This window comes from Microchirus variegatus (genome assembly GCF_963457635.1).
Source record: "Microchirus variegatus genome assembly, chromosome: 22".
In the NCBI taxonomy this organism is placed as follows: Eukaryota; Metazoa; Chordata; class Actinopteri; order Pleuronectiformes; family Soleidae; genus Microchirus; species Microchirus variegatus.
Window position 1 is genome coordinate 3,696,202 of NC_139823.1, and position 24,513 is coordinate 3,720,714.

The following is a 24,513-nucleotide window of genomic DNA, read 5'->3' on the forward strand; positions in this document are numbered from 1 at the left end:
CTCTCTTTTTTTTTTTTTTGTTGCCATTTCAAAATGGGACCGAGTGCGTTCTATTACTTCTCTGCAGAGGATTAACAAATATCTTATATCAAGCATATTAAAAGAAACACAGGTAAATAAAGATGATGAGGCCACAAGCTTAATAAATAGTATTTTAAATAACAAGTGAGACCACATTAACACTGGGCAGAGCATCATCAGCTGTGCACCAGTGACCCTCTCTCACACACAAACTGCGGCGCCTTCCAGGCAGCTCACCGACGCCGAGGAAAGAGGAGAAAGCCTCTCGATAGGCTCTTGTAGATGCCATTCCCTATCATGCAATGCCTCTCAGTAATAAACACATGACAAATGCTGCCTTAATCATTTTTTACGAGCGGGGATGTGCAGGGGGCAGTGCATGGCTAGAGGGGAGAGGGGAGCGGTGAGCAGCGGGCGGCCACGTCCGCACAGAGAAGAGGGCTGTGTGGTAAAGTCTCCTCTGGAACATCACTCGGCCAGCGTGCCTTTGATCTCTGCACCGCAATTACACCAGCATCCAAATGAGCATGGAGTCGCCTCTGAAACAGACTTCAAACGTGCACATGTACGCATTCTTATACACATACACTGTATAGGATTGGAGCCATGTGCTCCTCTCAACAGTAAATGATGTACTGTCTCCAGCAGAGAACCTGGGGATGAAAGGAGGCCTTCCTCCTCGTCTGATCCCTCCATTAATGATGGCTTGCTAAAGCTAATACTGTGTATTCTTGTCTAAACAAGGGCAGCTTGGTATGTGGCTCCCATATCCAGAGAGGATGATCTCGGGGTTAACAATGAACTGTTTTTGGAGGCTCAAAAAGTCTGATAAAACTCCTGTAATTGCCCATGTGTGTTTGACAAAACAACATCGGTTCCCTAATTGTCTCAAGAGCCTGATACAAAGTGTCAATAATAGTTATATATATATATAAAAAAAAAGCAATTGCCTTCACACATAACAACCTCAAAATAATATTAGCCAGAACATGTTGCTAAAATAAACACCATCCCCTGAAAAAGCACGATGGCAGCATGCACTCAACAGAATACAGCAAATATTTAACAGCAAAACACAAGTACTGCAGCTGTGAAATAGCCTGAATGGGTGTCCTGAGAGACACTGATAAAATTGGCTTATTTGCCTCATAGGATTCGTCTTCTTTTCCTCCACACATTAAAGCTGAGATTGCAATTTGTCTTGCTGTTTGCTTTGAATAGACCTTAACCGTATCATCATCTCAACTGTGCTGGTGGAAAAACACGGGGGCACGGCGACAGCCAAATGGCAGTCTGGCGTCTCTGCTGCAGACTAGCTGCCATTAGGGCTGAGAGCAGCATTTATTGTACAATTAGGGCCAACTAGATCTACCTGTAATCATCTCCATACAGGTGTGAGCTCCTCTCTGGACAAGGGAAGTGACTCATCACTTGTCAAACATCAACACTTTGATGTCAGCATTGTTCATCGGGGGAGCCCTCGGGACACATGAGCACTACTGTTTGCCTGTTTAAAAACGCGCTGAGATTTATTGCATTTTCAGATAGTTAAACACACACATGCAAGCACACACACACACACACACACACACACACAAACCTGAAAAAAAGCGCTCCTCTTTGCCTTCTGATGACGGATGTTCCACATACCATGAATCATTTGATTTACGAGTTCTCTCCCTCCTCCCCCTCGTCTCTGACAGTCTTACTTTCGTGTCAGGAACATTTTAGCAAACAGTCATAGGGTAAACAACTTCTCATGTAATACAATGCTGCCAAGTAAACCACTGAAAACAAATGTTGGAAGAAGTGACACCGCAAGCCTAGAGGGCAATTGGAAAAGTGCGATAACGTTTCCTCAAGTTGATATTATTGAGAAAACGGCTGGAGTGGAGGAAAAGTAGCCCTTTCAGATATAATAGATGTCTAACACCGGGTCTCGAGATCATCTCTTTTTGTGGCCCACTGACAAGTTTACTTTAAAAAGTGCTTATAACACAGAAGGGGAACATATAGAGAGCTAAAAACACATATGTATGCGCATTCTCATTCAGTTCACACTATAAAGAGTGTTTTACCTTCAAGGCAAAACGTATACATACAGTTTTTATTATATTCCTTTTTAATTTTATGTTTTCTTTTATCATCATTTACTCTTCCTCTCACTGACTATTGCGTTTAATATATATATATTATATATATATATGTATATATTGCGTTTAATCTTTCTATATGTATATATACACACATAAATACATATGTATACATATATACACATATACACAAATATATATCAATATACATATAGACACACACATATATATACATATATATATAAATATACACATCTATACATACATATATACATATACATACACATATATACATATATATATACATATATACATATATATATACATACAGTATATATGTATATATATACATATATACATATATACATATATACATATATATATATACGTATATATACATATACGTATATATATACATATATACATATATATATACATATATACATACATATATATACACATATATACATATATATATATATATATATATATATATATATGTGCTATACAAATACATTTTCCTATTTACCACTGAATATAATGTTAAAGAGTAAAACACTAATCCATATGCACTACCATTTCCTTATACCGATTGAAAAAACATATATAAAAGTCCCAGTTGTCGTCACTATCCATGGGAATTTCATGACTGAGAAGTAAAGCTCATGATCCTTCTTAAGCAAAAACATGCAAAGAAAAGTGTTTTAAAAAAAAAAAAAATATTTAAGACTTATAAATATAAGCTATTTGCAGTCCACACATGATACTCATTATTTGTTTGGCTTTGAAAGAACATATTTGTTGTGTCATTTAAAGCCCTCGCTCTCTTTGATATCATATGGAAATGAGAAATTTTGATGGAAAATTGAGACCATGTGCGAGTATGTGCTTAATGAACTTCAGAGTGAGGAGGCTGGCTTGAGGTTTGTGGGGCTGGATGTTGTGTTATAGCTCACTTTGTGCCACCTCCAGGCAGACCCTCTCACAAAGATATGACCGTTTCTGTCAGCATGAGACTGCAGTCAGGAGATCGAGCATGCAAAGCAAAATAAACACGTCTCACAGCCCAGTGCATATGTACACAGTACGTATATGCACACACACATGCTTTCCCCAAACCCACAGCTGAAATGCAAGCTGAAAAGTTTGCAGAAATTAGAGTGTGACACCAAAAGCTCTTTGGTGATGATTAATAGATGCAACACGTCTTTGAAGCACTTACCATTTGTTTTTCCTCCTGATGTAGTCTTTCTCAGAGAGGTTAACAAGGTAAATCATTGGTTTGGATGTCAAAAACAAGTATTTGTTCAACACTTCGATCTGTGGTTAAGACACACACACACACACAAGGCATGTACTGAGAATTCAAACTTTGCCAAGGACAGAAACATATTTGAGGCGTAGTGTGTAGCCTCTGTGGGGAGCGACTATAAGGCCTTTAAATGTCATTAGTGTGTTGCATAAGTTAGATCAAAATAGAAGTGACAAGACAGCGTAATACGAGAGTGTGTGTGATCTAAAACACAGCGGGGTGAACAACAGTTGTAGGTCAGATAAATATACATGAAGGAAACGTTACTGTAACTTTAAAGACCTACCTCCTTGTCATTCCAATCATGATTGTAGCGGATATTCTTCTTTTCATCCACTACCCAGCTCTTGATTTTGCACATAACGTCCTGTTTGGGGTTAAAAGAGAACGAACAAGAAGCCATTAAAGGAGATGAAAAAGAATATAAACCCAGCAGGGTATTGGGGTAATTATTTCCTAAATGCATGGCATCCTGATGCCAAAATGAACAATGGCTGTGTTCACATTAAAGCAGGAGTGGCCTGGCTTTGACAGGGATAGTGTGCACCCCTTCCCTCCTTTAAATCATGACAAAATGCCTTCTGGGGAATCTCGCTTAAAGTGTCACAGTTTTACACATCAATATTCCATCGGGACTGTTTAATGAAAAGAATGGAGAGAAAGACCAAATTGGATAGAGCGGGGGAAACTAATTGGAAGTTGGTTAGTTTGGTGTAAATTGTTGGACCTTCCTTCAAGCACTTTGCACAATGTCGTCATACTGAATTAGCACTAGTTAGATGCAGAGGGGATTATTCACTGTTTCCTTTGGAGAAAATATTGAACATTTCCAGCCATGTATGTTGCATTCATGATGAAGGGTTGAAACCACAGGCAGGACTGGGTCTTGACAGGATCTTGGAGCGGAAAAGGGTGTGGAAAAGGGTGGGAGGTAGTTATAAAATTTGTAATAAAGAAATTGAGCCTATTATTGTTGATCCAGCCCCACCGAAATTAGCGGAACACATTCTTTTTGTTCCTGTCAACTTGACCTCCCCCTTCATATAAAAACTCCCCCACCCCCTGCAACACTCCCCCTACCTCCTTTTCCCTCCCCAAACCCTTGCAGCACTTCACAATCATACTCCCTTTTGAAAGAACTGAGGAAAAAAATCCTGCCAGAGCCTCAATTACACAATGGCAGAAAAAGCTCCACACACTGACCCCCAGCCAGCTGCATTCACTCTCTGCACATCTCTCTCCACAGGAATTCTAAAGGCCTTTTAGTCAGGCAGCCAGAGTGCAGCCAGCGGGAGAGAGCGCAGGAAGAGCTGCATACACTCCGCCCGCGCCGGCCCAAGTCTTCACAGAGAGATTAATCATCTGTGAAATGGAAACAGCAAACGGCCGGTGACACAGACCGAACCCGCTCCAGGTTTCCCTCATCAGCTCGCAGCCGCCGTGCGGTGTTCCTCTAACAGGCAGGTGTTAATAAAAGGCATATAGGTCCCACAGGGGTCAAACACATACGCCTGCAACCATGAAGCGCCACTGGTGGGCCCGGCTTCTTATTATTGTTTTGTAAGGATGGGGATTTGGAGGATTCATTCCCCACAAAGGCGATGAAACGCTGTTCGTGTAAACACCAGCACCAGCAAAATTGATTTAAATCTTTATAAACAATGCATATGTGGGAACACTCTGCCTCAGCATGCAAATACATTTAGCTCAATAGTCGCAAAGAATAAGGTAAAAAACATTTATTTTTGCCTGATAGCAGATCCATAATACAGTATACTATTTTACAGTACATTTTAATTCCTGATCACCTACAAAATCACAATTATTCATAAATGTGAAGTCAGATTCTCATTCATCTGGGAGTCAGTAGCAACTGTTACTGACTCAGTGTGTATTGGACATTTTGAACATCTTTTTTTTTCATTAATTGTGCCCTCTGCCTCACAGTTCTGTCAAGCATGACGATGTAAAGTATATTTACTACACAGCCTACATTTCTCACAATACTTCGTATTTTAATTCCAATTCTTGAGAACGATTTAATTTATTTTGATTACTGATTTAGAAATGGGAATTAAACATTTAAAAATGATTGTAATAATAAATACAAATAGTTTGACCTGATTGTCACTACAGTGTTTAAATCTAATATTGGATTTTTAGTATAACTTGGGTAAATAAATGGTGCATCATTTTAAATTATCATAACAGATTATGTGATAATAATCATACCTGCAATGTATAAAATAATTTGCCCTCACTTTTTCGTCATTATAGGGTATTATTATTTTAAAGAAGAATCGGCCCTTGAAAGTGTTGCATGAATTGGTTTCTGTGCTTCTTTCTTTGGCAAGAAACTACAGACGCTATTGTTTCTTTTAAACTCTATATGTTCTGTGTCATATAAGGTCGATGCATATAGATGCTGACACAAACACGTGTACATGGGGCTGCGCGCGGCTGAGCATGGCAAATGCCAGGCACCGACTGTGAGACAAGCAACCCCCCACCACCACCACCACCACACCCCTCCACCTCCGATCCAAACACCCCTCACAACCCCCCACACACCCCATCTAAAAGCTTAGTGCAGGCTTTGATAAGTGCCATTCTTCGCCATCTAAAGAGATCTTCTATAGATTCTCACTTGCCGACGTGTGCACAACCTTTGACAAGTAATGTAGATCATTTTTATTCATTGCCTAAAATTGTTAGCAATTATATGCATAAACGGCCACCTGCCTTGTCTGAATGGCTCCTGTCTGTGGGGCTACAGGGGAGTGGGGATGTGTTGTTGGATGTGGGGGGGGGGGGGTTAGACTGAGGGGAACCAACCAGGCAAGGGGCCTCTACAGCAGGTGAAATAGCCCCTCTCGTTAGTGTAATGAGTGGCCAGAGCCTCGGCGTGTTGGGGCCTAAAATTGGGCACACTGCTCCAAGTGAAAGGCCAAATCCCTGCGTATACTGGTCTGTCTGTTCGTGCTCTGCTGATGGAAGGGCATCATGAGGCATTTAGAGCCAAATCATTGCTATAGTTGGATGCTAAGCCTCATTACCTTAACAATATGGCCACCAGAAATCTGAGTGCATGCACGTATATTTAAATCTGACATCCAGGATATGGATTTTCTTCTAATTTTTTTTCTGATCTTACCGAGCATTTTCTCCTGGACCTCGATGCATATAGTCGACAATTTTCTGTCAAAGAATATTCCAAACATTTACGGTATTCATAGCAAGGTATAGTGTCACATGTGTCACCCGCTGTATGGCCTTACACAATCTCCCTGAGCTGCTGTAGGTGTATGAGCATGAGCAAGAGTGGTGCCATGATTTGAGTATTACTTTAGATGAAAAGAGCTGTGTGGAAACACTTTCATTAGCCCAGTGCTGTGACCCAGGGTCAGCAGCTGAATAAGTAACTCTCTATTAATGATTTCTACAGCAGAAAACCTCTGACCCCTGATCACTTTCAATCTCAGAAAGAGAAAAAAAAATGGTGCAGGGGGAGGGGTGAGACATATTGGAGGGAGATAAAAAAAGCATACTTTTTTTTCCTCCTTGGCCATGTGTGTGGGAGGGTTATTATTTGAGCCTTGCTGTGAGGGAGAGCAAAGGGCCTGCTGGGACATTGACTCACATATTCTGGTTTGAGTTTCTTGTCACCGCCTCTAATGGCAGTCTTCTCCAGCTTGTCAATAACGGGGCCGATCATCTCCTCATCCTTCAGCCTCAGTTCCTCGTGGATGATCTCCATGTCCCTCACTGGGTCCACGGTCCCCTCCACGTGGATGATATCCTCATCCTCAAAAGCGCCTGCAGTGATATGACACAACATTGCTTTACGTTAATATACAGTGGGAAAAAACGCAGAATGAATTGAGATGCTGAAATGGATATTTAGATTTAGTACAATAACATGTTTTACAAAATATTTATTTTAAAAAGAACACAATAAAAGAAAGATATAAATAAATTATGAACTCAATTAATATCACTTTTTACTCAAATATAAATACTGTTTTATTTTTGTTTCTTTCTTTTTTAAACCCAACATCCACTATTACTGGCTTTAAAAGTACATTAAAGGTAACATTATTAGTGAAGATGCATGTTGTAGCTGAATATCCCTCACCTCACTCATCCCTCCCAAGCATGTAGGAGAACCTACTCTCTTAGAAATAAAAGTGCTAAGTAGAACCATATAAGGTTCTTCGGCTTGTCCTCAGAGAAAACCCTTTTTGGCTCCAGGTGGAACCCACCAGGAACCCTTTTTGGAGGGTTCCACCAAGAACCCTTTTAAAACCCTTTATTCAGGAAATGGTTTTTAAAGGGTTCTCTGGATCAAAATGGTTCTTACTGGAACCATTAGTGTTACCAAGAACCCTTGAAAAGTTCTTTCTTTGGGAAAGGGTTTTTCAGAAGCAAATGGTTCCACGTAGAACCTCAGCTCTTGTAAAAGGACCCTTTTGGAACCCTTATTTCTAAGAGTGTAGGGTTCAGTTATCATTAAACGTCAAAATTAAGTTTGTCCCTCGTGTGCTCCTGTGCAAACATGGTGGTCCAACAATTTATAAAAAAAAATCTAATTATTGTATTGTAGTCTCCATTTCTGCCAACTGGAACAACTGAAACCAACATCTCTCAGACTGGACCTTTAAGTGCAACAGCATACTTTTGTCTGTCAACCAGCATGAAATAGAGGGTTTGGTCGGTCATGTCTACACCACAGTGATTTAAAGGACCATTGTGTAACATTTACCGACATCTGATGGTGAGAAACTGCCGACTCCTCGCTTTTCTCAAGTGCATCAGGGGACTTTTTTAAAATTTTGCATAATAATTTTGCAAAATATGGATATGTTGTGCTTTCGGGCTTCTGTGGAAACATGATGATGCAAGATGGCAGCCATTGCAAGGCAAGCCCCTTGCTTTAAGTACTTTTTTTTAATAGCTTATTCTAAGGATATGAGAACCACACAAAGTTACTGTTGCATTTGGATGTAGTCATTTGGCAGACATGTTCATCAAAGTGACTTACAAGTGATCATGTGACAATGTAACAACTAAATATGATTTTAAATCATATTATACACTTAGAGAAGCATTTATGGGGAGTGTATTCAATTTATGCCAAAACCAAACCATCCTAAATGATTGATAAATTATATCAGCTAATGACTAAAAAAAGTGTATATGATTTAACAGAAAAATGTCAACAGCCATGAATGAAAGAGGCCAGTCTTCCCCTTATCATCTGCCTCATTGCCATGGCTGTGCTGGTGATTAGGTAATGAGGCTCTGAAGCAGACCATTTATCCAGAGCAGTGGCTCTCAGGACGCCTTCTGATTCTCCAGCAGAACTGTGGGCGGTGGTAGAGGTGGAGCGAGGGTGTGTGCGTACATCTGCCACATGAGAGTGATAGCTTTTCACATGTAGTTGCAGTAACAATAGTGGACTGACAATGATTCCTGTGCATTCTATATTGTGCAAGTCATACGGTGTACAATGTAATAAGTACAATAACTTTTTAAAAAGTATATTATTTGATTATTATCGCTGATGTAAGTAAGTAGCATGTTGTAGCAAACAAATGTACCAAGGTTGTTTTATAGACCATTCATCCACAACAGTAAAGATTCAGCATGGAAGATTTAAGGAATTATACATTTAATATTATATTCAAAAATGCATTCTCGCTGATGTATAATCACCCGAAGCTATTGTTGTTGTTGTTGCCTCGTCTTATAATGAGCCCCTTATATTTCATGTTTAATGGAGTCGACCATTTTGCAGTGGCTCTACATGTTTGGAAGGTTAGAAGTAAATGGTGTAACCTCATCACTATAGAATCCACTCGCTAATATTATTTAGTTCCTCTCAACTGACTAAAACAACTTGACATTTTACATAGTCTCCTCATGACCTCTGATGGTTGGTCTATTAAATTGTGGGCCAGGACTCTCATTGAACTATATAATATATAATAACAACTCCTTCACACCGTGAACTCTTTGACATGTTCCTCGAAACTTTACAAACCTGTTTCTACAGTAGTTGCTACATGTCATCGTAAAAACGACAGTATGCATCGACTGCACATGGTCCTGACGGGGCGATAAATTACAATGGAATGTGGGATCTACTGAACATGTGTGACAGGCATAGAAGTGAAATGGGATGGAAGTAGCAGTTAGCCACCAGGGGTGCGACTCCACTGTCGCAAAAACAACTTGGGTTTGAATTGGAAAATTAGCCAACTTATTTATCCTTTACTGACCAGTTTCAGTTCTTCTTCAATAACACATGATGTCAATTATTTAAATTACATTACCAATTAGAGTAAAATAGACGATTAAAGGTGCATTATGTAATAAATCTAAAGCAACTGGCCATAAAATCCTCCTAATATGTCACAGAGACTCAGGAATAATGTTCATATAACAAACTGAACTCACCAACAACAACAGTACAGACACAATATTTGCATTAAATAAAATATTTTATATTATAATAATATTATAATAAATATAATATTTGCAGACTGCAAATCATGTTTATGTTTTGAAATCATATTTTGGCAGCGACCACGGGTTGCCAGTTACGTCAGAAAACTTAACCTAAAAGACCTCGGTATTTTGAATTTCAATGTAGTAACTGTTTTTGGCCACATTCTTACATATGGCACATATGAGTGGACTCATGTATCTTTGCGAGTAGAACACAACTCTGTGTGGACATAGAACACTGTATACAGAGAAGCCATAAAAGCCACATGAAGGCCAAAATCAAAGCTTGAGTCATTTCCTCCACCCACTTTCCTGGTGCCATTTCTTCCCAGGATTTAAAAAAAAAAGAAGAAAGAAAAGAAAGGCCATCTTCTTTCATTACCACTCTGAATGATCAAGACCCTGGGGGGGCATTCATGTAATCAATAAAAATAGCTGTTTGGACTATACCAACACACGTATTAGTAAATCAGTCAACAACTGCGAGTCACTGTAAGTGGCTCAAGTATCACACTGGCATAATGGGAATACCATCTCATTCAACAGGGGTAGCGGATGTCAGGAGAATGATGACTTGGCTTTATTGCCGTGTTGAGACACACTATGTTTGGAATGCGTATGGCGGAGTCACTTCAACTTTATCGATAGTCTGCATTCATGTGTCGACACCCGAGTGTGTGAAGGGCTGTTGACAGTTGAGGCCCTGCGAGCCAACTACGTCACCAGAGTGATACACATTACTCATCGGACCTGTCACATCATCTCTCAACAAGTTCTAACAGTGATACACGCAGAAAACATTGATGATTCACATGACTGTGCGTCGCTGACACAATGAGCATCCACATGCCTAATATTCAGGTACATTTTTGCAGAGCTGCATCCTGCACAAAGTCATTATCTTACTCGTAATACTCTAAAGGAGAGGTTTGCAGAGCACTTACCCCTGCCACTCATTGTGCACACGGAGTTCATGCTCGATGTTAGAAACGTGCAATATGATATAACAAATGGAAATGTTGGTCCAATGTATTTGTTCAGTTTGAAGTATAGCATCTTTTGATTGTAATTTCATTGCCTGCATGAGATGCTTTCAGTTTCTCCTGCTGCTTTCTTTTACACAAGGTTGCTGAGCTGGCAGTAAGATTTTTGGAAAGTATTCAGACAAACTGCTGCAGATATAGATTCACACACACACACACAACTCTTTCGGACAATCTCTAGACTCTAGAGAATCTATGGACCTTAGTCTCAGGGGTCCGAGATAAAATCAAGGAAAAACTTTTCTAATATCCCAAGACCGGTGAGCCAGAACTCTAGAATGAGGCAGTCATCTCTGCTCATGAGGTTAAACTGTTTGACGATCAAGATGATACTCATACAAATACCACAACCACGGACATATTCAGCTGACAGTTACAAGATTGTGAAATAAAAATAAATTTTACACAACAATGACGTCAGTAATCCATAATATGGGCCTAAACTAAGATAGTACAATGGTTTTCATAATTTTTATATCACTGTTAACAAAGAAAATACTTCATTTGTAGTGTTCTCGCTTCGCTGCCTTCGGTGCCATCCTTGTTATTTGAAAACACGCAAAGCATTCTGGGTAGCCCTTGCTCTCAAGGGTGGTCTCGGAAAATCTCAATATTGAGGGCGATACAGCCCTTAAACTTGATCCTCAACTGAATTTTTCTGAGAATCGGGACAGCACTTGCACTAGAGGGAGCACACATTTTTGAGATTGAGGGTTAAGCAAGGAATTGGAATTCACCCTAAACCATTTTCAGGGTGTTGAGACACAATTTAACAATTAAAGAAGAAAAGGAATGAGAAGAATGACAAAAACCTCAGGGGATATAATGTGTGAACTAAGGCTCATTCGAACGTGTTTCAAATACTGCACCTTTAGTTGGTGGCATTCCAGTGAGAGTTGCAAGGACATGAATTAGAAAAAAAAAAAATACACACAAAATTGACAAAACACCAACATCTGACAAACACGTCTCTACAAAACCAATCTAAGGTAAATGCAGCTCATGGAGGTGACGACAGTAAGATGTACATATGTACATTATGTCATACACACATTCCTAAATTGCTTTGCGAAATCAAAAATTACCGAATCAAATGTATACAATGTGATAAAGACATTCAGGACTTCCAGGTGTGAAAACAGCCTTAATCATCTTCACCAAGATCCAGTGCCCCTAGGACCAGTTCAGAGTGTTTGGAAATTGCAGGGTGCACAAAACTGTAAAGTGATCCGATATGAAATCCTCAGTGATTTCCCACATACACAGAACATCGTATCTTGGAGGGATGAGTACCTGATTTTCCATGGAAATAAAGGGCTTCTTTAACTGGAGCATCGCTCGTCATTAGCATGTAACACAGACACGGCTCAACAACAAAATAGCAGGCAACCAATAACCCACAATAACACCAGTGGCTTTATTACTTATGCGAGTCGACAGAAGCTGTAGAATTTTGTGCAAGCTGTCATCCTGTGCGTTGTCCTCATGGTGAAATGAACTTGTCCAATTACTCTTTGCCTAATCAGGCTGTTTTGGTTCCTCTCCTCTTGCAGAGGTACTCCACAGTATAAACAGTTCACGTACGCCACACAGAAAGGGGCTAATCAGTGGAATTATTGTTTTGCTGCACCAATTTACCAGTTCCCTGTACGGCACTGATTGGAATGAAAATTTGCTATTGTGTCTGCTGTGTCTCGGAAAGTATAATCCACTGTAATAATTTTGTTAGCTGCAAGAATATACATACATTATAGACAATTATGATGTGAAGTTGTGATATACTGTGTCCAGTGGGGATTGCCTACACGCCTGTTGTTCATTTCAGCATATTTTAATTAGGAGCATAAAGTTGTATTTTTAAAGGCTTCACATTGATAATAAATCAGTCGTGATTGGTATAAATTACTGTTAATGGAGCCATTAGAACAAGTGTATGGACAATCATTTCCCGGAAAAAAAAATATTTCTTACTTAAATAAGTAGCTAATCAACAGTTTAGCTATTGTTATATACCCCATTGGAAGGCAGATGAATCAGAAATGAAAAGAAAGACCAGCAGCAGCTGATCATTCACTATTTGGTTATCAGCTGACACTCTTCACCACATATTCCAAAGTAATTTGCTTTAATTAATTTCGCCTAATTTAACATTCACATCTACTTTACCCCCCCGCCCCATTCAAGGCTTAGGGCTGGAGAACAAATGCTCCAGCTGACAGAGAGGAGGGAAATCTGAGGGGGCAGTCTCCACAATTAGTCCTTTAACAACTGGGCCTGGGTAGAGCTCAGTGGAGATGGTGCAAGTGAGGCCACACAAAGCTACATCCAAGACAGTAAAACCACACAATAAGAGAAAAAGAAAGCGATTATAATAAAGCTCTCTCTCTCTCTCTCTCTCTCTCTCAGGAGTCAGGTCTGTCTCTTCATTTAAAAGCGTCTGCCTCATTTTCAAATAATGTATGTTTTGAAGACATTATTAACAGGTGCTCCTTTATCAACAGAACAAAAGGATTAGTCTCTCGAGGGTGAGTGGTGTTCAGTGGCCTGATTAGGGATCAGACTAAGCTCAGCAAAATTATGGTCTTACAGTGGCACTGCAAGATGGCGCGCTGAAGCTGCCTGGTATATCTAGCCACAAGGGCTATCTCAATCAAAACAATAACAAAAGATGTTTGATGATGTCGTGAAGCAGCGTGGGATCATGGGGATTGTCTTGTTTCGGCTCCCCTGTGCATTTGCTCTTTATGGGGGGAGCTTTGGCGACAGAATGCGCACCAAATGGCAACGAGTGGTCGTGATTCATTAGAGACACATCTAAAAACGATGAAAAATCAAAAACTAGCTAGTATTACTGAATATTTTCTTCCATTATATGCATGTTCAAATGTTGTATTTCAATGGATTTCCAATGTGGCTGCTGTAAGTACACCACTCGAGAAAATACATAACAATAGCATCATTGTTTTTGAGGTATTTTAATGCAGAAATGTTACATTTTTTCTTAAGTATTAATGATCTATTATCCTTAACTGCCTTTTAGTGCAAATGAGGAAATGATGTGATAATAACCATTCCCTGGTTGTGGCACAGTGAGTAACCTGTGGTTAAGCATAATAATGCATCTGGTGAGGGTTTTAGAAAATGTTCTGCTTTTTGGGGCGTCCTCATAGACATCTTGCTGGAAAACAAGGAATCTTTTCATATCAAACAGAGACAAATCGTATGATATTTAGTGGCCTGTTTGGTTGGTGGGCGTCAGACAGACTTTATGTGCTGCCACTTGCCTCTCCCAGTGGGAATGTTGTCTCATAAACACGTGAAACGTCACCATCTGTGGCTACGTCGAGATAATCTGTGGGAAAATATGTTTCTTAAAAAACATAATTAAGAATGCAGTTTAGCTGGGTGGTAGCCTACATTTTGCTCTGCAGGATGGTGAAAAACTATAACGTCACAAACTCACATTTCAAGATTTTGGGAAAATAATTTGGCATAATTTAACTCTTTTTTTGCGTTAACCCAATCATACCAACATGTAAAAAAAACATTTTCCTAATTACCTTTCTATTTTCACCTCCCACATGCTTATCTAGCTTTTATCATTACTTTTCTGTCACGTTCGCAGACAAGGCAGTCATCTCAGTCAAATCAAGATCAATTCTGATTGAGCTGCTTCTTCTGATGTTGCTACCTGGGAGGATATGTGGTCAACATAATTCAGTTAAATTACAGTATTCATTGACTTCTTACTTCCTGTGCATGTTTTCACATGCAAGATGGGTAAGAGCACATCTGAAGAACGTGCATTCCTCACACGGCTTTTAAAAATGTTCATGCAAAGTCAGTGCTGCAATTCTCCTGGTATTCACAGCAGTAAAAGCTGCTTTATGAGTCTTGTCAGGAAAGGCACATTATAGATGTCTTCCCAGCATAAAAACACTGGCAATGCACACACAAGGGGATTTATGTTCATTCAGGAAACGTCTTCTTCATTCATTTAGGATACACACAATTAACAGACATGTATAGTCTGCTGATTCTGAAACAGAGTTTGGCGTATATCCAGTGTTGATTTCTCTGCACGTGTCAGTAGTGTCTCAGTTTGGAGCTCTTCGACGTTTCGCTCATGTTTTCTACATAATAAATCCCTGTGAAGTCACAGGGCTCGATAGTTTGAATATCAGCGCCTCACAAAGTGTCTCCAATTCCTATGTAATCTACTGTCAGCTGAGTATCTCAAATGGAGTATTAAGGTTCATGTTTCTACTATGTTTGATATCACTGCCTGGAAAAAAAAAAAACTGTGGCAGGGGATAAGCTGTTCAGACCTGTTCTGTGAACAGTGAACGTACAGGGGCGGGGGGGTTGGTTTTCATAAACTCAGACAGAAAATAAAGTCTTAATTCGTTTATGATTAGCGCAACCTCTGTCATTCTGTTTATTTTGTTAAACCACAGTGCATGAGAGCGCCTTGATTGAAAAGGACCGTCATATGCACGCCACTGTTGTCCCACATCATGCAGCGAACAAACCTTTTTAGATCCTTAACTACTATAGTGCTACTGATTGCACAGGCACCGGCAATTTCCTAACCAACCACCACCTGAACAATGATGTGTTCAGCTTTCAGGCCCTCCAGCCTTTCAAAGGTGAATCATTTCACAGTTTGGAACGAGATCTCCATAGCAACTCCTCTTTGAAGGGTTTAGAATCACCATCCAATAATTCTATGATCATCGGGCCTTGCCATTCCCAGTGGTTCTTTTCACAGCGGACAGACAAGGGGGGGCACAAGGAGGAAGCAGGAAGATTCTACAGTCTATTTCAGGCAATTCATCTTGCAGCCCCATTAGAATTCAAAATATTGCGACCTTCAATCACCAAGCATGTTATCTGGAGCTGTGGCGATCTCCAGTCAAGATGGGTAGACATTTTGCTCTAATCATCCATGATGAGTGGAGGCTGACAAAAACGCTTCATTCTCGCTGAAGCAAAATGCTCATTTAAATGCTGTGACAGCACCTCAACACTGACCGAGAACAGACAAAAGGAGGGACGGTCCCCACTGCTCACTGAGCTAGATTTTGAAATATACAACATTGGTTAAAAACATAAACAAGGAGGCACACATGCCATCTTATTTTTTTTCTGATTAATTTATGATGCAGTTATATCTTACTCACAAATAACAGGGCAGATGCCACGACCCAGTTGAGACAGTTTTGTTTTGTTTGTTTTTTGTTTGGCGAGGGATGTTTGTCCCTTTGTCGAGAGTTTATCATGGAATAAATCTGTGAAAACAATATGAAAAGCACTATTATGCACATTTACAATATATAGTAAGAACATCAGAAGTTTTTGTTTGTTGTTACGTGCTGAACAATAACAGATCAGTAACTGACCATGAGTTAAAGCGGACCTAGACCGGAAGTTCCAATTAACGCTGTTTTTTAGTGTGTATCTCCATCATTACCTTGTTTAAGAAGCCCTGAAGGTTCAAAACAAACATTTCAGCCACTGCTGAGAAAGCTGTGTTTTATTGTAATCTCGGGCTCAGCAAGATCTCTGAAAAAACCCGGTCCGGTTACGTAAACACCGGTTCTCCCGAACAGCAGATCCTCCTGCTCCAGGCACTAGTCCGGGTACATCCGGTTGCGTACATTGAACCGCAGAAGAAGAATAACGTCCGTTGTGGAGGTGTTTCACGAGCGACAGTGTCTTCTGACTCTGGGTCTGACTCCGGGTCAAAGGTCGTCAAAGGGACTGCGGCGGGGAGTCGTGAAGAAGCTATTTTTAAACAATGTTAAAACAATGTTTTGATAATGAGGAGCAGTGCATCCACAGTTCCAGAGGGGGGAGCTGTGCTTCTGAGAGCGGGTGTGCTGAATATGTCACTTCCGGGTACTGGCCAATCACAAGACAGTTGGGAAGCCGGGTTGAGTTGAGTCTGAAATATCGCGGCTGGGGAACAGCGTCAGAAAAGAGGTTTTCTAACGGCTCGTTTACAGCAACTAGGAGGTTTTTGACCATAAAAACAAGTTAATGAATGTAAGTAGACCTCCATAACTAACATTATGTGCAACAGGACCACTCTATGTGAGCTTTAATATTTCTATAATGTATACTTTTGTACGTATTCACTTCATAAAAATCACAGTTGTTGTTTGAATGATAATTCATCTGAAAACAATGTTTGATGGAGGTTTTGCAATTGTCTTGTATTCATAAAAACTACAAAAGAGACCTAAATAAGCAGAATAACTGTTCAAAATGCCCTACTGTTATTGATAACTCGGTAATAAAATAACATAATAAACATCATAAGGAGGTTAAACTTGTGAAAATGCTTCTTCATAAAAATGCCAATGTGAGGAAAGTGCAGTAATACAGTAATAGAGACTCACTGTTGGGGATGGTGTCCTGTTAAAAACAGTGTACAATCACCTTTCTACCATCTGTTATTTAATTGCCAAATGCAATATAATTTATACTGCACTTGTGTCTTTATGTGGTTTTCTTTTAGTCCGCTGGGGACTTTAAAAAATTAATAAAAGAAATATATAAATCAAAGTAGTATTGTATTGCTTGTTTAAATACAACAATGCAACAACCAATTGCACAACCCAACTGTTGACGAATTCACACACACGCACACACAGGGAAGTCGCTGGGCTGAGTGAGGTGTTTCGTAAGTAAGTTTGAAAAAATGTGTGAGATGGTGAGTGATTTGGCTGAATTCCTGCAGAGCAGCCACTGCTGGCGTCAGTTGGGAGGAAGGCAGCCATGAATCATTTCTGTGTGTATTACACAATACAGTGTGTGCTCTTAATGCCTGTAGCATAACTATTACTTTGACTTATTCACTGAAAGCTATTAGCGGAGTCAAGGCTGACTTCTGATTTCTATGTACCATTTAGACATGAACACAATTAGCTTAGACTTCTTGCAATAATCTGCTTGCAAATTAATCAAATCACTCGCTCTTTCTCCGATTCAGATATTCATCTGTTACTAATGATTCACGTGAATGTCACTGCGGATACTGGGCATTTTTAATTTGTGAAAAACGTTTGAGGTGAGTAAAAAGGAACGGTTTCTTGAGTGGCACATTTCATCAAACGGAAATGGAACCTGGTAACATTATTACAGTCTTTTTAATTAATTGGTGAAACAAATTAATTAAACAGATTAACTTGTTGACATTTTAATATTCAGTTATATTTTTTCCACATTATTGCTATCTTTAAATGTGGTGGGAAAAAAGTCAATGTTCATTGATATAACAAATTACTGATTAGCCCTTCTATAAATTTGTACAAGATCATTTCTGGAAAGCAACTGTGCACTTTCATTAACACTAATTTGCTTTCACTCTGGTGTTGAAGTAGTAAAACGGTCTGTGTTTTCCTGCAAATTTCTGAATTTTCCTTGGAGCTTTAGTCCTTATTGGCACAAATTTGACGGTGATATTCATTCATTTGTGACCGTTAACAGGGAATATAAACAGATTTTGTTGTTAGCTCATTGATTTTCATGATTGTTACCAATATCTGAAGCTACAGAACCCACTATTAGCTTAGCTTAGCTAACAGCTTGTCTTTTAGCTAGCTGATTAGCAACTACAAGATGAAAAAATTTACTCAGGGGAAATAATTTTTCGGAACAGGGAATGTAGACAGATTTGGTTGTTAACTCATTGATTTTCATGCCAAAATTTGAATAGGATGATTGTTACCATTATCTGAAGCTATAAAACCCATTATTAGCTTAGCTTAGCTAACAGCTTATCTTTCAGCTAGCTGATTATATTAAATAGATGAAAAACTGGCCTCAAACTCTACTCAGGGGGAAAAAAAACTATGGATACTTATTAATACTTGTATACTTGTTCATCTCCTCATCTAGCTGTTGGCCAGAATAGCAAATATGCATATTTTTTTGAAAAAAGGTTTATGCATCGTCTTAAAAAAGGATGTCATTGGCTTATGAACTCAGACAAACATCCCAAAAAACACTTAACACAATCATGTGGCACAATAAACGTAACCTCCTTGTCCAAGGTAACACTAGTTGTGTTTCCAAAACCTTTAAAAATGCGTTAAAACCTAAATAGCGCAATACAAAACTGGTAATGGAAACACCTAGTAATATAAGACAGAAAATGTTTTCAATATTTGTATTTAAGGTTCAACTACCAACTGTGTAGGAAAGTTTATTGGCATAATTTAAATACACCTGCACTACCCATAAGTATGTTTGTTTATAATCACTGTTAAATAAACATGGGTTGGTCTAGGTAGCCTTAGAATTTAGGTTTTATATGTACTTCAAAAGACGACCTTGCTTTACGGAAGACAAACCAGTCAGAGCGTCTGTTTTCATATTTAGAAGCAGACTCATACAAAGAAAACAAAGACATTCTTTCTGTTATGCAAAAGCCACCATTGTTCGCAAACACGTTTGAGTGAGGGAGAAGTAAGTGGAGGAGTCGTCTGTTTCTTACAATGTAGTCTCAGTCCCTTAATCTTACACACTGGATCTTTACTAAAAATGGAATTAAATAGTAAAAAAAAATACTCTACTAATACTAATAAGCTGTCACCCTTAATTTTTTTCATGCATTTTTTTCACATTTGACCCGCTTCTTCACAAAACGCCTCAAATAACCACACGTCAAATATGTTGCTGTCAATTGCCTGCTCACTTCGTTCACCTATATTCATTTAGTCTTGTCTACTTCACGACCAGGAAAAAGTCACAACTTAACCAGGAATTCAGAAGCTGAGAGCCTGAATATTTTTGATTCACCAACAAAAGATAAAAGCCAGCTGCCAACAACAACGACAGCAACAACCAGTCCCTGAGTGCTATACCACAGTCCTGCAACTGTAAATGTGTCTTTATTAAAAGAGAGCTAAATGTTGCTTACAGTGGGTCGGGTGGGGGGTGCACTGTGTGAACATTCAGACATAATTGATGGAAACCAAACATCTGGGAATAAGGCCAGGTGAGCTGGCAGAGTCACTGTGGCAGGGAATAGAAGAGGATATGAAGTAGAGCATGTCTGTGTCTTGTCTCGGACAGTAAGGATCCAGACGTGTTCCAGTCACTGCAGAAGCACTGGGAGCACTTTGCCTGCAAACCATTTGGTAGGGAGACCAGGGAGCAACAGGCAATCAACTGAATCAGCTTTCAGGATGTCATCATGTGTCCTAATAGTTTTTGGAAGGCATTGTTGAAAGTGAATCCACTGTTTACACAGGCCTCTAAAAGACAATTAGTGGTTGAGAAGTATTCAGAACATGTAGCCTACTGCAGGAATCTTGTTACCAGACTAGAAATATCCAGTTAGCCTACTCAGTGAGGGGAACAAAAGAACATATTCCATCTTCATGTTATGCTAAAAAACCTTTTTCATTTAGTGCATATGGTACAATATACTCATTTTCATACAGTTTTCATAAGGTGCTTTTGTTTACCTCTACTGCTGTGGATGATAATTAATAAACAAAAGAAATGTAAGATTATTATTTTTAGCAATGGCATATCAGGACATGTGGAGCCTTAATGGATATAATGTTCTCCACCTGATACAATCCCAAAACTTTTTGATCCATATATTATATGTGGGGAGTGTGGTTTTAACCATTTATTGGTTTTAAATGTCTGGGGTTGGGTATTGTTTGAATTTTATAATTTCTGGCTTTGATCCTGATTCTCAATTTCAGTGATTAGCGAGTCCAGTGTGTCAAATATTAGATAATGAAAATCGTGTTCTTCTAGCATTGAGTGAAGTATACATGTCATCTATCTATAAAGCAAGTTGTGTCTCTGTGTCTGTGACGGGCATATCTCGCTGACCGTTCAGTAAGATCGCCCTAAGACTTTGGATATGGGTTGAGCATGGCCCGATGGTGTGCATCATTGATTTTCACATTTTTTTTGAGGAATTTTGAATTTTCACTGATTTAACACGCTACATCAGGCAGGCAGCGGCTCATCAGCAGCAGCTGTGCTGTCTGGGGCGGGGAGGTGGGAGTAAAGAGGCTGTCCTCACAGTGGGTGAGACATTTTCACACGGTTCACTACAGAACATGGAGTTATACTGAAACGACAGAGTCAGTGTCCATTCACCAATACGCAAGCACATATATTTATTTATTTTTTCATTAGCATGCTACTACTTTGTGGCTAACTTGGCGAAGCGGTTTCCAAAGGTAAGCTAGCGAGGCTACGATTAGCATTAGCGTAGGGCTTAAATAATACAAACACTGTGCAACCTCATACATTTTCCATTAGCATTAGAGTAGCTAGCTGTTGTGACTGTCAGCCATGCCAGTAGCCTTTACGTTCCTTATCATGCATTACCATAACTGAAAATTCTTCAATTCCCACTATAAGAATACATACTTCCGACAGGCACTGCACTAGTTGATGTAAACAACAATGATATCCCGTGTTGTATTTAAGAAAACTCACAAAACTCAACCTTTGTTGATAACCCATATAATTTTACAAAGTTACGAGCTAATATACATATTTTTAGGAACTATTAAGCAGAATTGAATTTCAGCTTTTCCCATGGGTACTGAATTTATGGCAAATAGTATCCGGTTTTACGTCAGTTCTGATTATGGATTTGCTCAAATAAGTATTTTATTCATAATGTTCCATAAAAATGTAAACAAATAGAGAAAAAAGGATATAATAGTCATAGACAGAACTGGAAGAAAGTTAGGACTGATCTCTAAAGTTAAATTCATTTCATCAACTGCTTGTGCCTTAGCTCTGCACGAACAAACATGTTAAGATGTTTTGTGTTAAAATCACCGTTCACCTCCTTATACTAACTTTATAGACTCTTCTACTAATTACCAGACAAAAAAAACCCTTACCACTCAGACACAGAAAAGTGCGATGCCTCGCAAGCGTATAATCACCATTTATAAAAGTAGTGACTTCAGCATTGCAGTCTGCCCGACACCAGATAGATATAATTACAAAACAAAACCAGCCATGTTTAATGGTTAACTTGTGAAACACACTGTTTCAGGGGGTTCAAAAGAGTGGGAACAATGGCGGGTACCAGAGCAGATAGATGTAAAGACACAACACAAAAGGAGAAGTTTTTGATATTCCTATTTCAAAATGTTTGTCATCATTGTGTGACTTGGTTTTGGGTGAGGATATGCAGTACATTTGTTCTATTTTAAATAAACTGTGGGCATTTCAAACATATATGATCATATGAAAAAAATACACATAAACTGCAATAATGAGAGGGGGAATTGATGCATGAATGATCGAGCGTTTTTATAAGAGATTTTAAAACACTTACCAGTTTATTAGGTACACCCTGATAAAACAAACCCAGTCCTCATTAATCCTCCATGACATGCTGATGGCTTGTCTGTAATGTGTATATCAAATAAATAATAGGCTAAAGTGTATCAAAATTCAACAGCACCACAAACTACATTCTCCACAACAATCATCAAGTTAAAAAAAACTGTGTGATCCACAAGTGCGATTCACTGCACTGGACTGGAAAAGTTAGCATTGTAGGAGATGATGGACTATATAACCTGCAAAGGTATATAAAAAATATACTACTTAGCTCATCTATAGTATCTTGTTCCCCCTGTTAATCATTGCCAAGTCTTACAGAGGGTGGTCTTCCACTTTTCATGAAATACAGCCAAAGCCATTTAAAACGTGAAGTGGAACAGAAGTAATGCACTTGTCAGTGATACACAGACACAACTGAGGAACAATACAGAAAAACAGCCATAATATTAACCCTTCCTGTGTGGCTGTTCGATACCTGCCACCACCAACTCGTATAGAAGGAAAGTCAACAACGATAGTGAACAAATTCAGCTGTTTTTATAAGGAGTATTCATTTGAGTTCCCGTCATTTTAATTATTCCAGCATGTATCGTTAAAATTGTGTAAGACAAAGACACAACGATGAACTTGAGGAAACCCTCCACCTGTGACTCACGTGTCATGTGGAAGATGCCATCACAAGCGCTGATGTGGGACAGGAAAGCGTTTCCCAGTCCTTGGCCAGCGTGAGCTCCTTTCACCAGACCAGCAATGTCTACAACATTCAGGAACGCTGGGATTTTACTGCAAGCCAAAAAAAAAACATGAGAAATTAACCACTTTAATCAACATATTAGCATTCATTTATTCATAAATATAGACATGTGATTAGATTTACAAGTTAAGAACTACATATTTAATAATGTGATAGTCTTTGTATCAAAGGAAACTGAGCATATTTGTGGATATTTTGGCAGGTTAACATTTAAGTAAGTGTTTTACATGTTGTTATTACAAAATAACCTGTAAAAAACTAATGACGAAAACACTTTCCCGATGGTTTTAGCATTTTAGTATTTTACACATATAGAGGCTCCAGTTGCTAATGACAACACTCGGAACCAAAACAAAGCCATTTTGGCAGGAAGCCACACTGTTCATAAATCCATAGACATGTGATGATGCTGGATAGTTTAGGACGCTAAAATAGTAGACAAACAAACTGGAGAGCGTTTAACCGGATCACCAAAGATCCAGTGAGAGAGGTCGATCACTGCCAGAAAACGTGCTCAAATCAAACATAGAAGAGAGTGATGGAACACATAGGCAGCAGATACCACACATGTAGTGACCACTTCATATCAGGTACAATATCCAACACTTACTAACTTGAATATCTTGTTTATTGACTTCTGCATGGAGGTATATATATGTTTGTTTGTTTGTCTGTCTGTCTGTTAGCAACATAACTCGAAAAGTCACGCACAAATTTAACTGAAATGTTCAGGAAATGTCCTCAATGGGACAAGGAACAAGTGATTACAGTGCACAGTGAAGTCACTCATGTGACATCCAGAGTATGTGGGCAGAGAAGGAAGGTAAATAAGAGCTGTAAAATTGTAAAAGTGTACGTAACTTATTGTACTGCTGATAAGACGTAATGGAGTACAACCACGATGGTGAAATCCATGCTGCTTCCTCCAAAGCAGGTGGATAAATCTGGTGACTCATGTCCTGACATGTTCTGTGGCATTCAGCATGCCAATTCTTGTCAGTCACAAAGGAGCTCCTCTCATGTAAACTATCACTATAGAACAGCAAATCTGAATTCAGCCCACTTTAACAGCCTCTATAAATTTGTATGACAACCAGCTTCTGCTTTCCTTTAACCTGGAATACAGCCGCAAACATACATCATATCATACACAACCGGTGGCTACATGTCAACAACAGTGTTGTGTGTTTTCTCGTAGCCTACAGCAGGAAGACCGTCAGAGACTACAGGCCTGAAGTGTGAATAATACATGAATGATGAGACCCCATACCTGGCAGGTTTGTGGAATTGGCAGAGGAAATCATAGCGTTCATCTGGAATGGGCACTCTACTTTCATTTGGGTCAATGGTGCAGAAGGGGAAATTTTCAGCTGCAGCCTGACTCTTTGTCAGCACGTTGAAAAAGGTCGACTTCCTGAAAATAAAAACAGC

At 39.2% G+C, this 24,513-nt stretch overlaps 1 protein-coding gene across 3 annotated transcripts in view; it reads right to left on the reverse strand.

Moving 5' to 3' along the window:
- LOC310943010 (obg-like ATPase 1) overlaps positions 1–24,513 on the reverse strand; it is a 48,312-nt gene that overhangs the window by 16,558 nt on the left and 7,241 nt on the right. For 2 of the 3 annotated variants that reach the window (XM_083908485.1, XM_083908487.1), the window contains exons 3-7: positions 24,353–24,496; positions 22,984–23,111; positions 7,067–7,242; positions 3,713–3,793; positions 3,337–3,434 (exon numbers count right to left, since the gene is read on the reverse strand). In XM_083908485.1, the coding sequence (XP_083764611.1) occupies positions 3,337–3,434; positions 3,713–3,793; positions 7,067–7,242; positions 22,984–23,111; positions 24,353–24,496 (627 nt within the window). The remainder of the gene's footprint in view (positions 1–3,336; positions 3,435–3,712; positions 3,794–7,066; positions 7,243–22,983; positions 23,112–24,352; positions 24,497–24,513) is intronic. The other variant, XM_083908486.1, reaches the window with a different exon arrangement.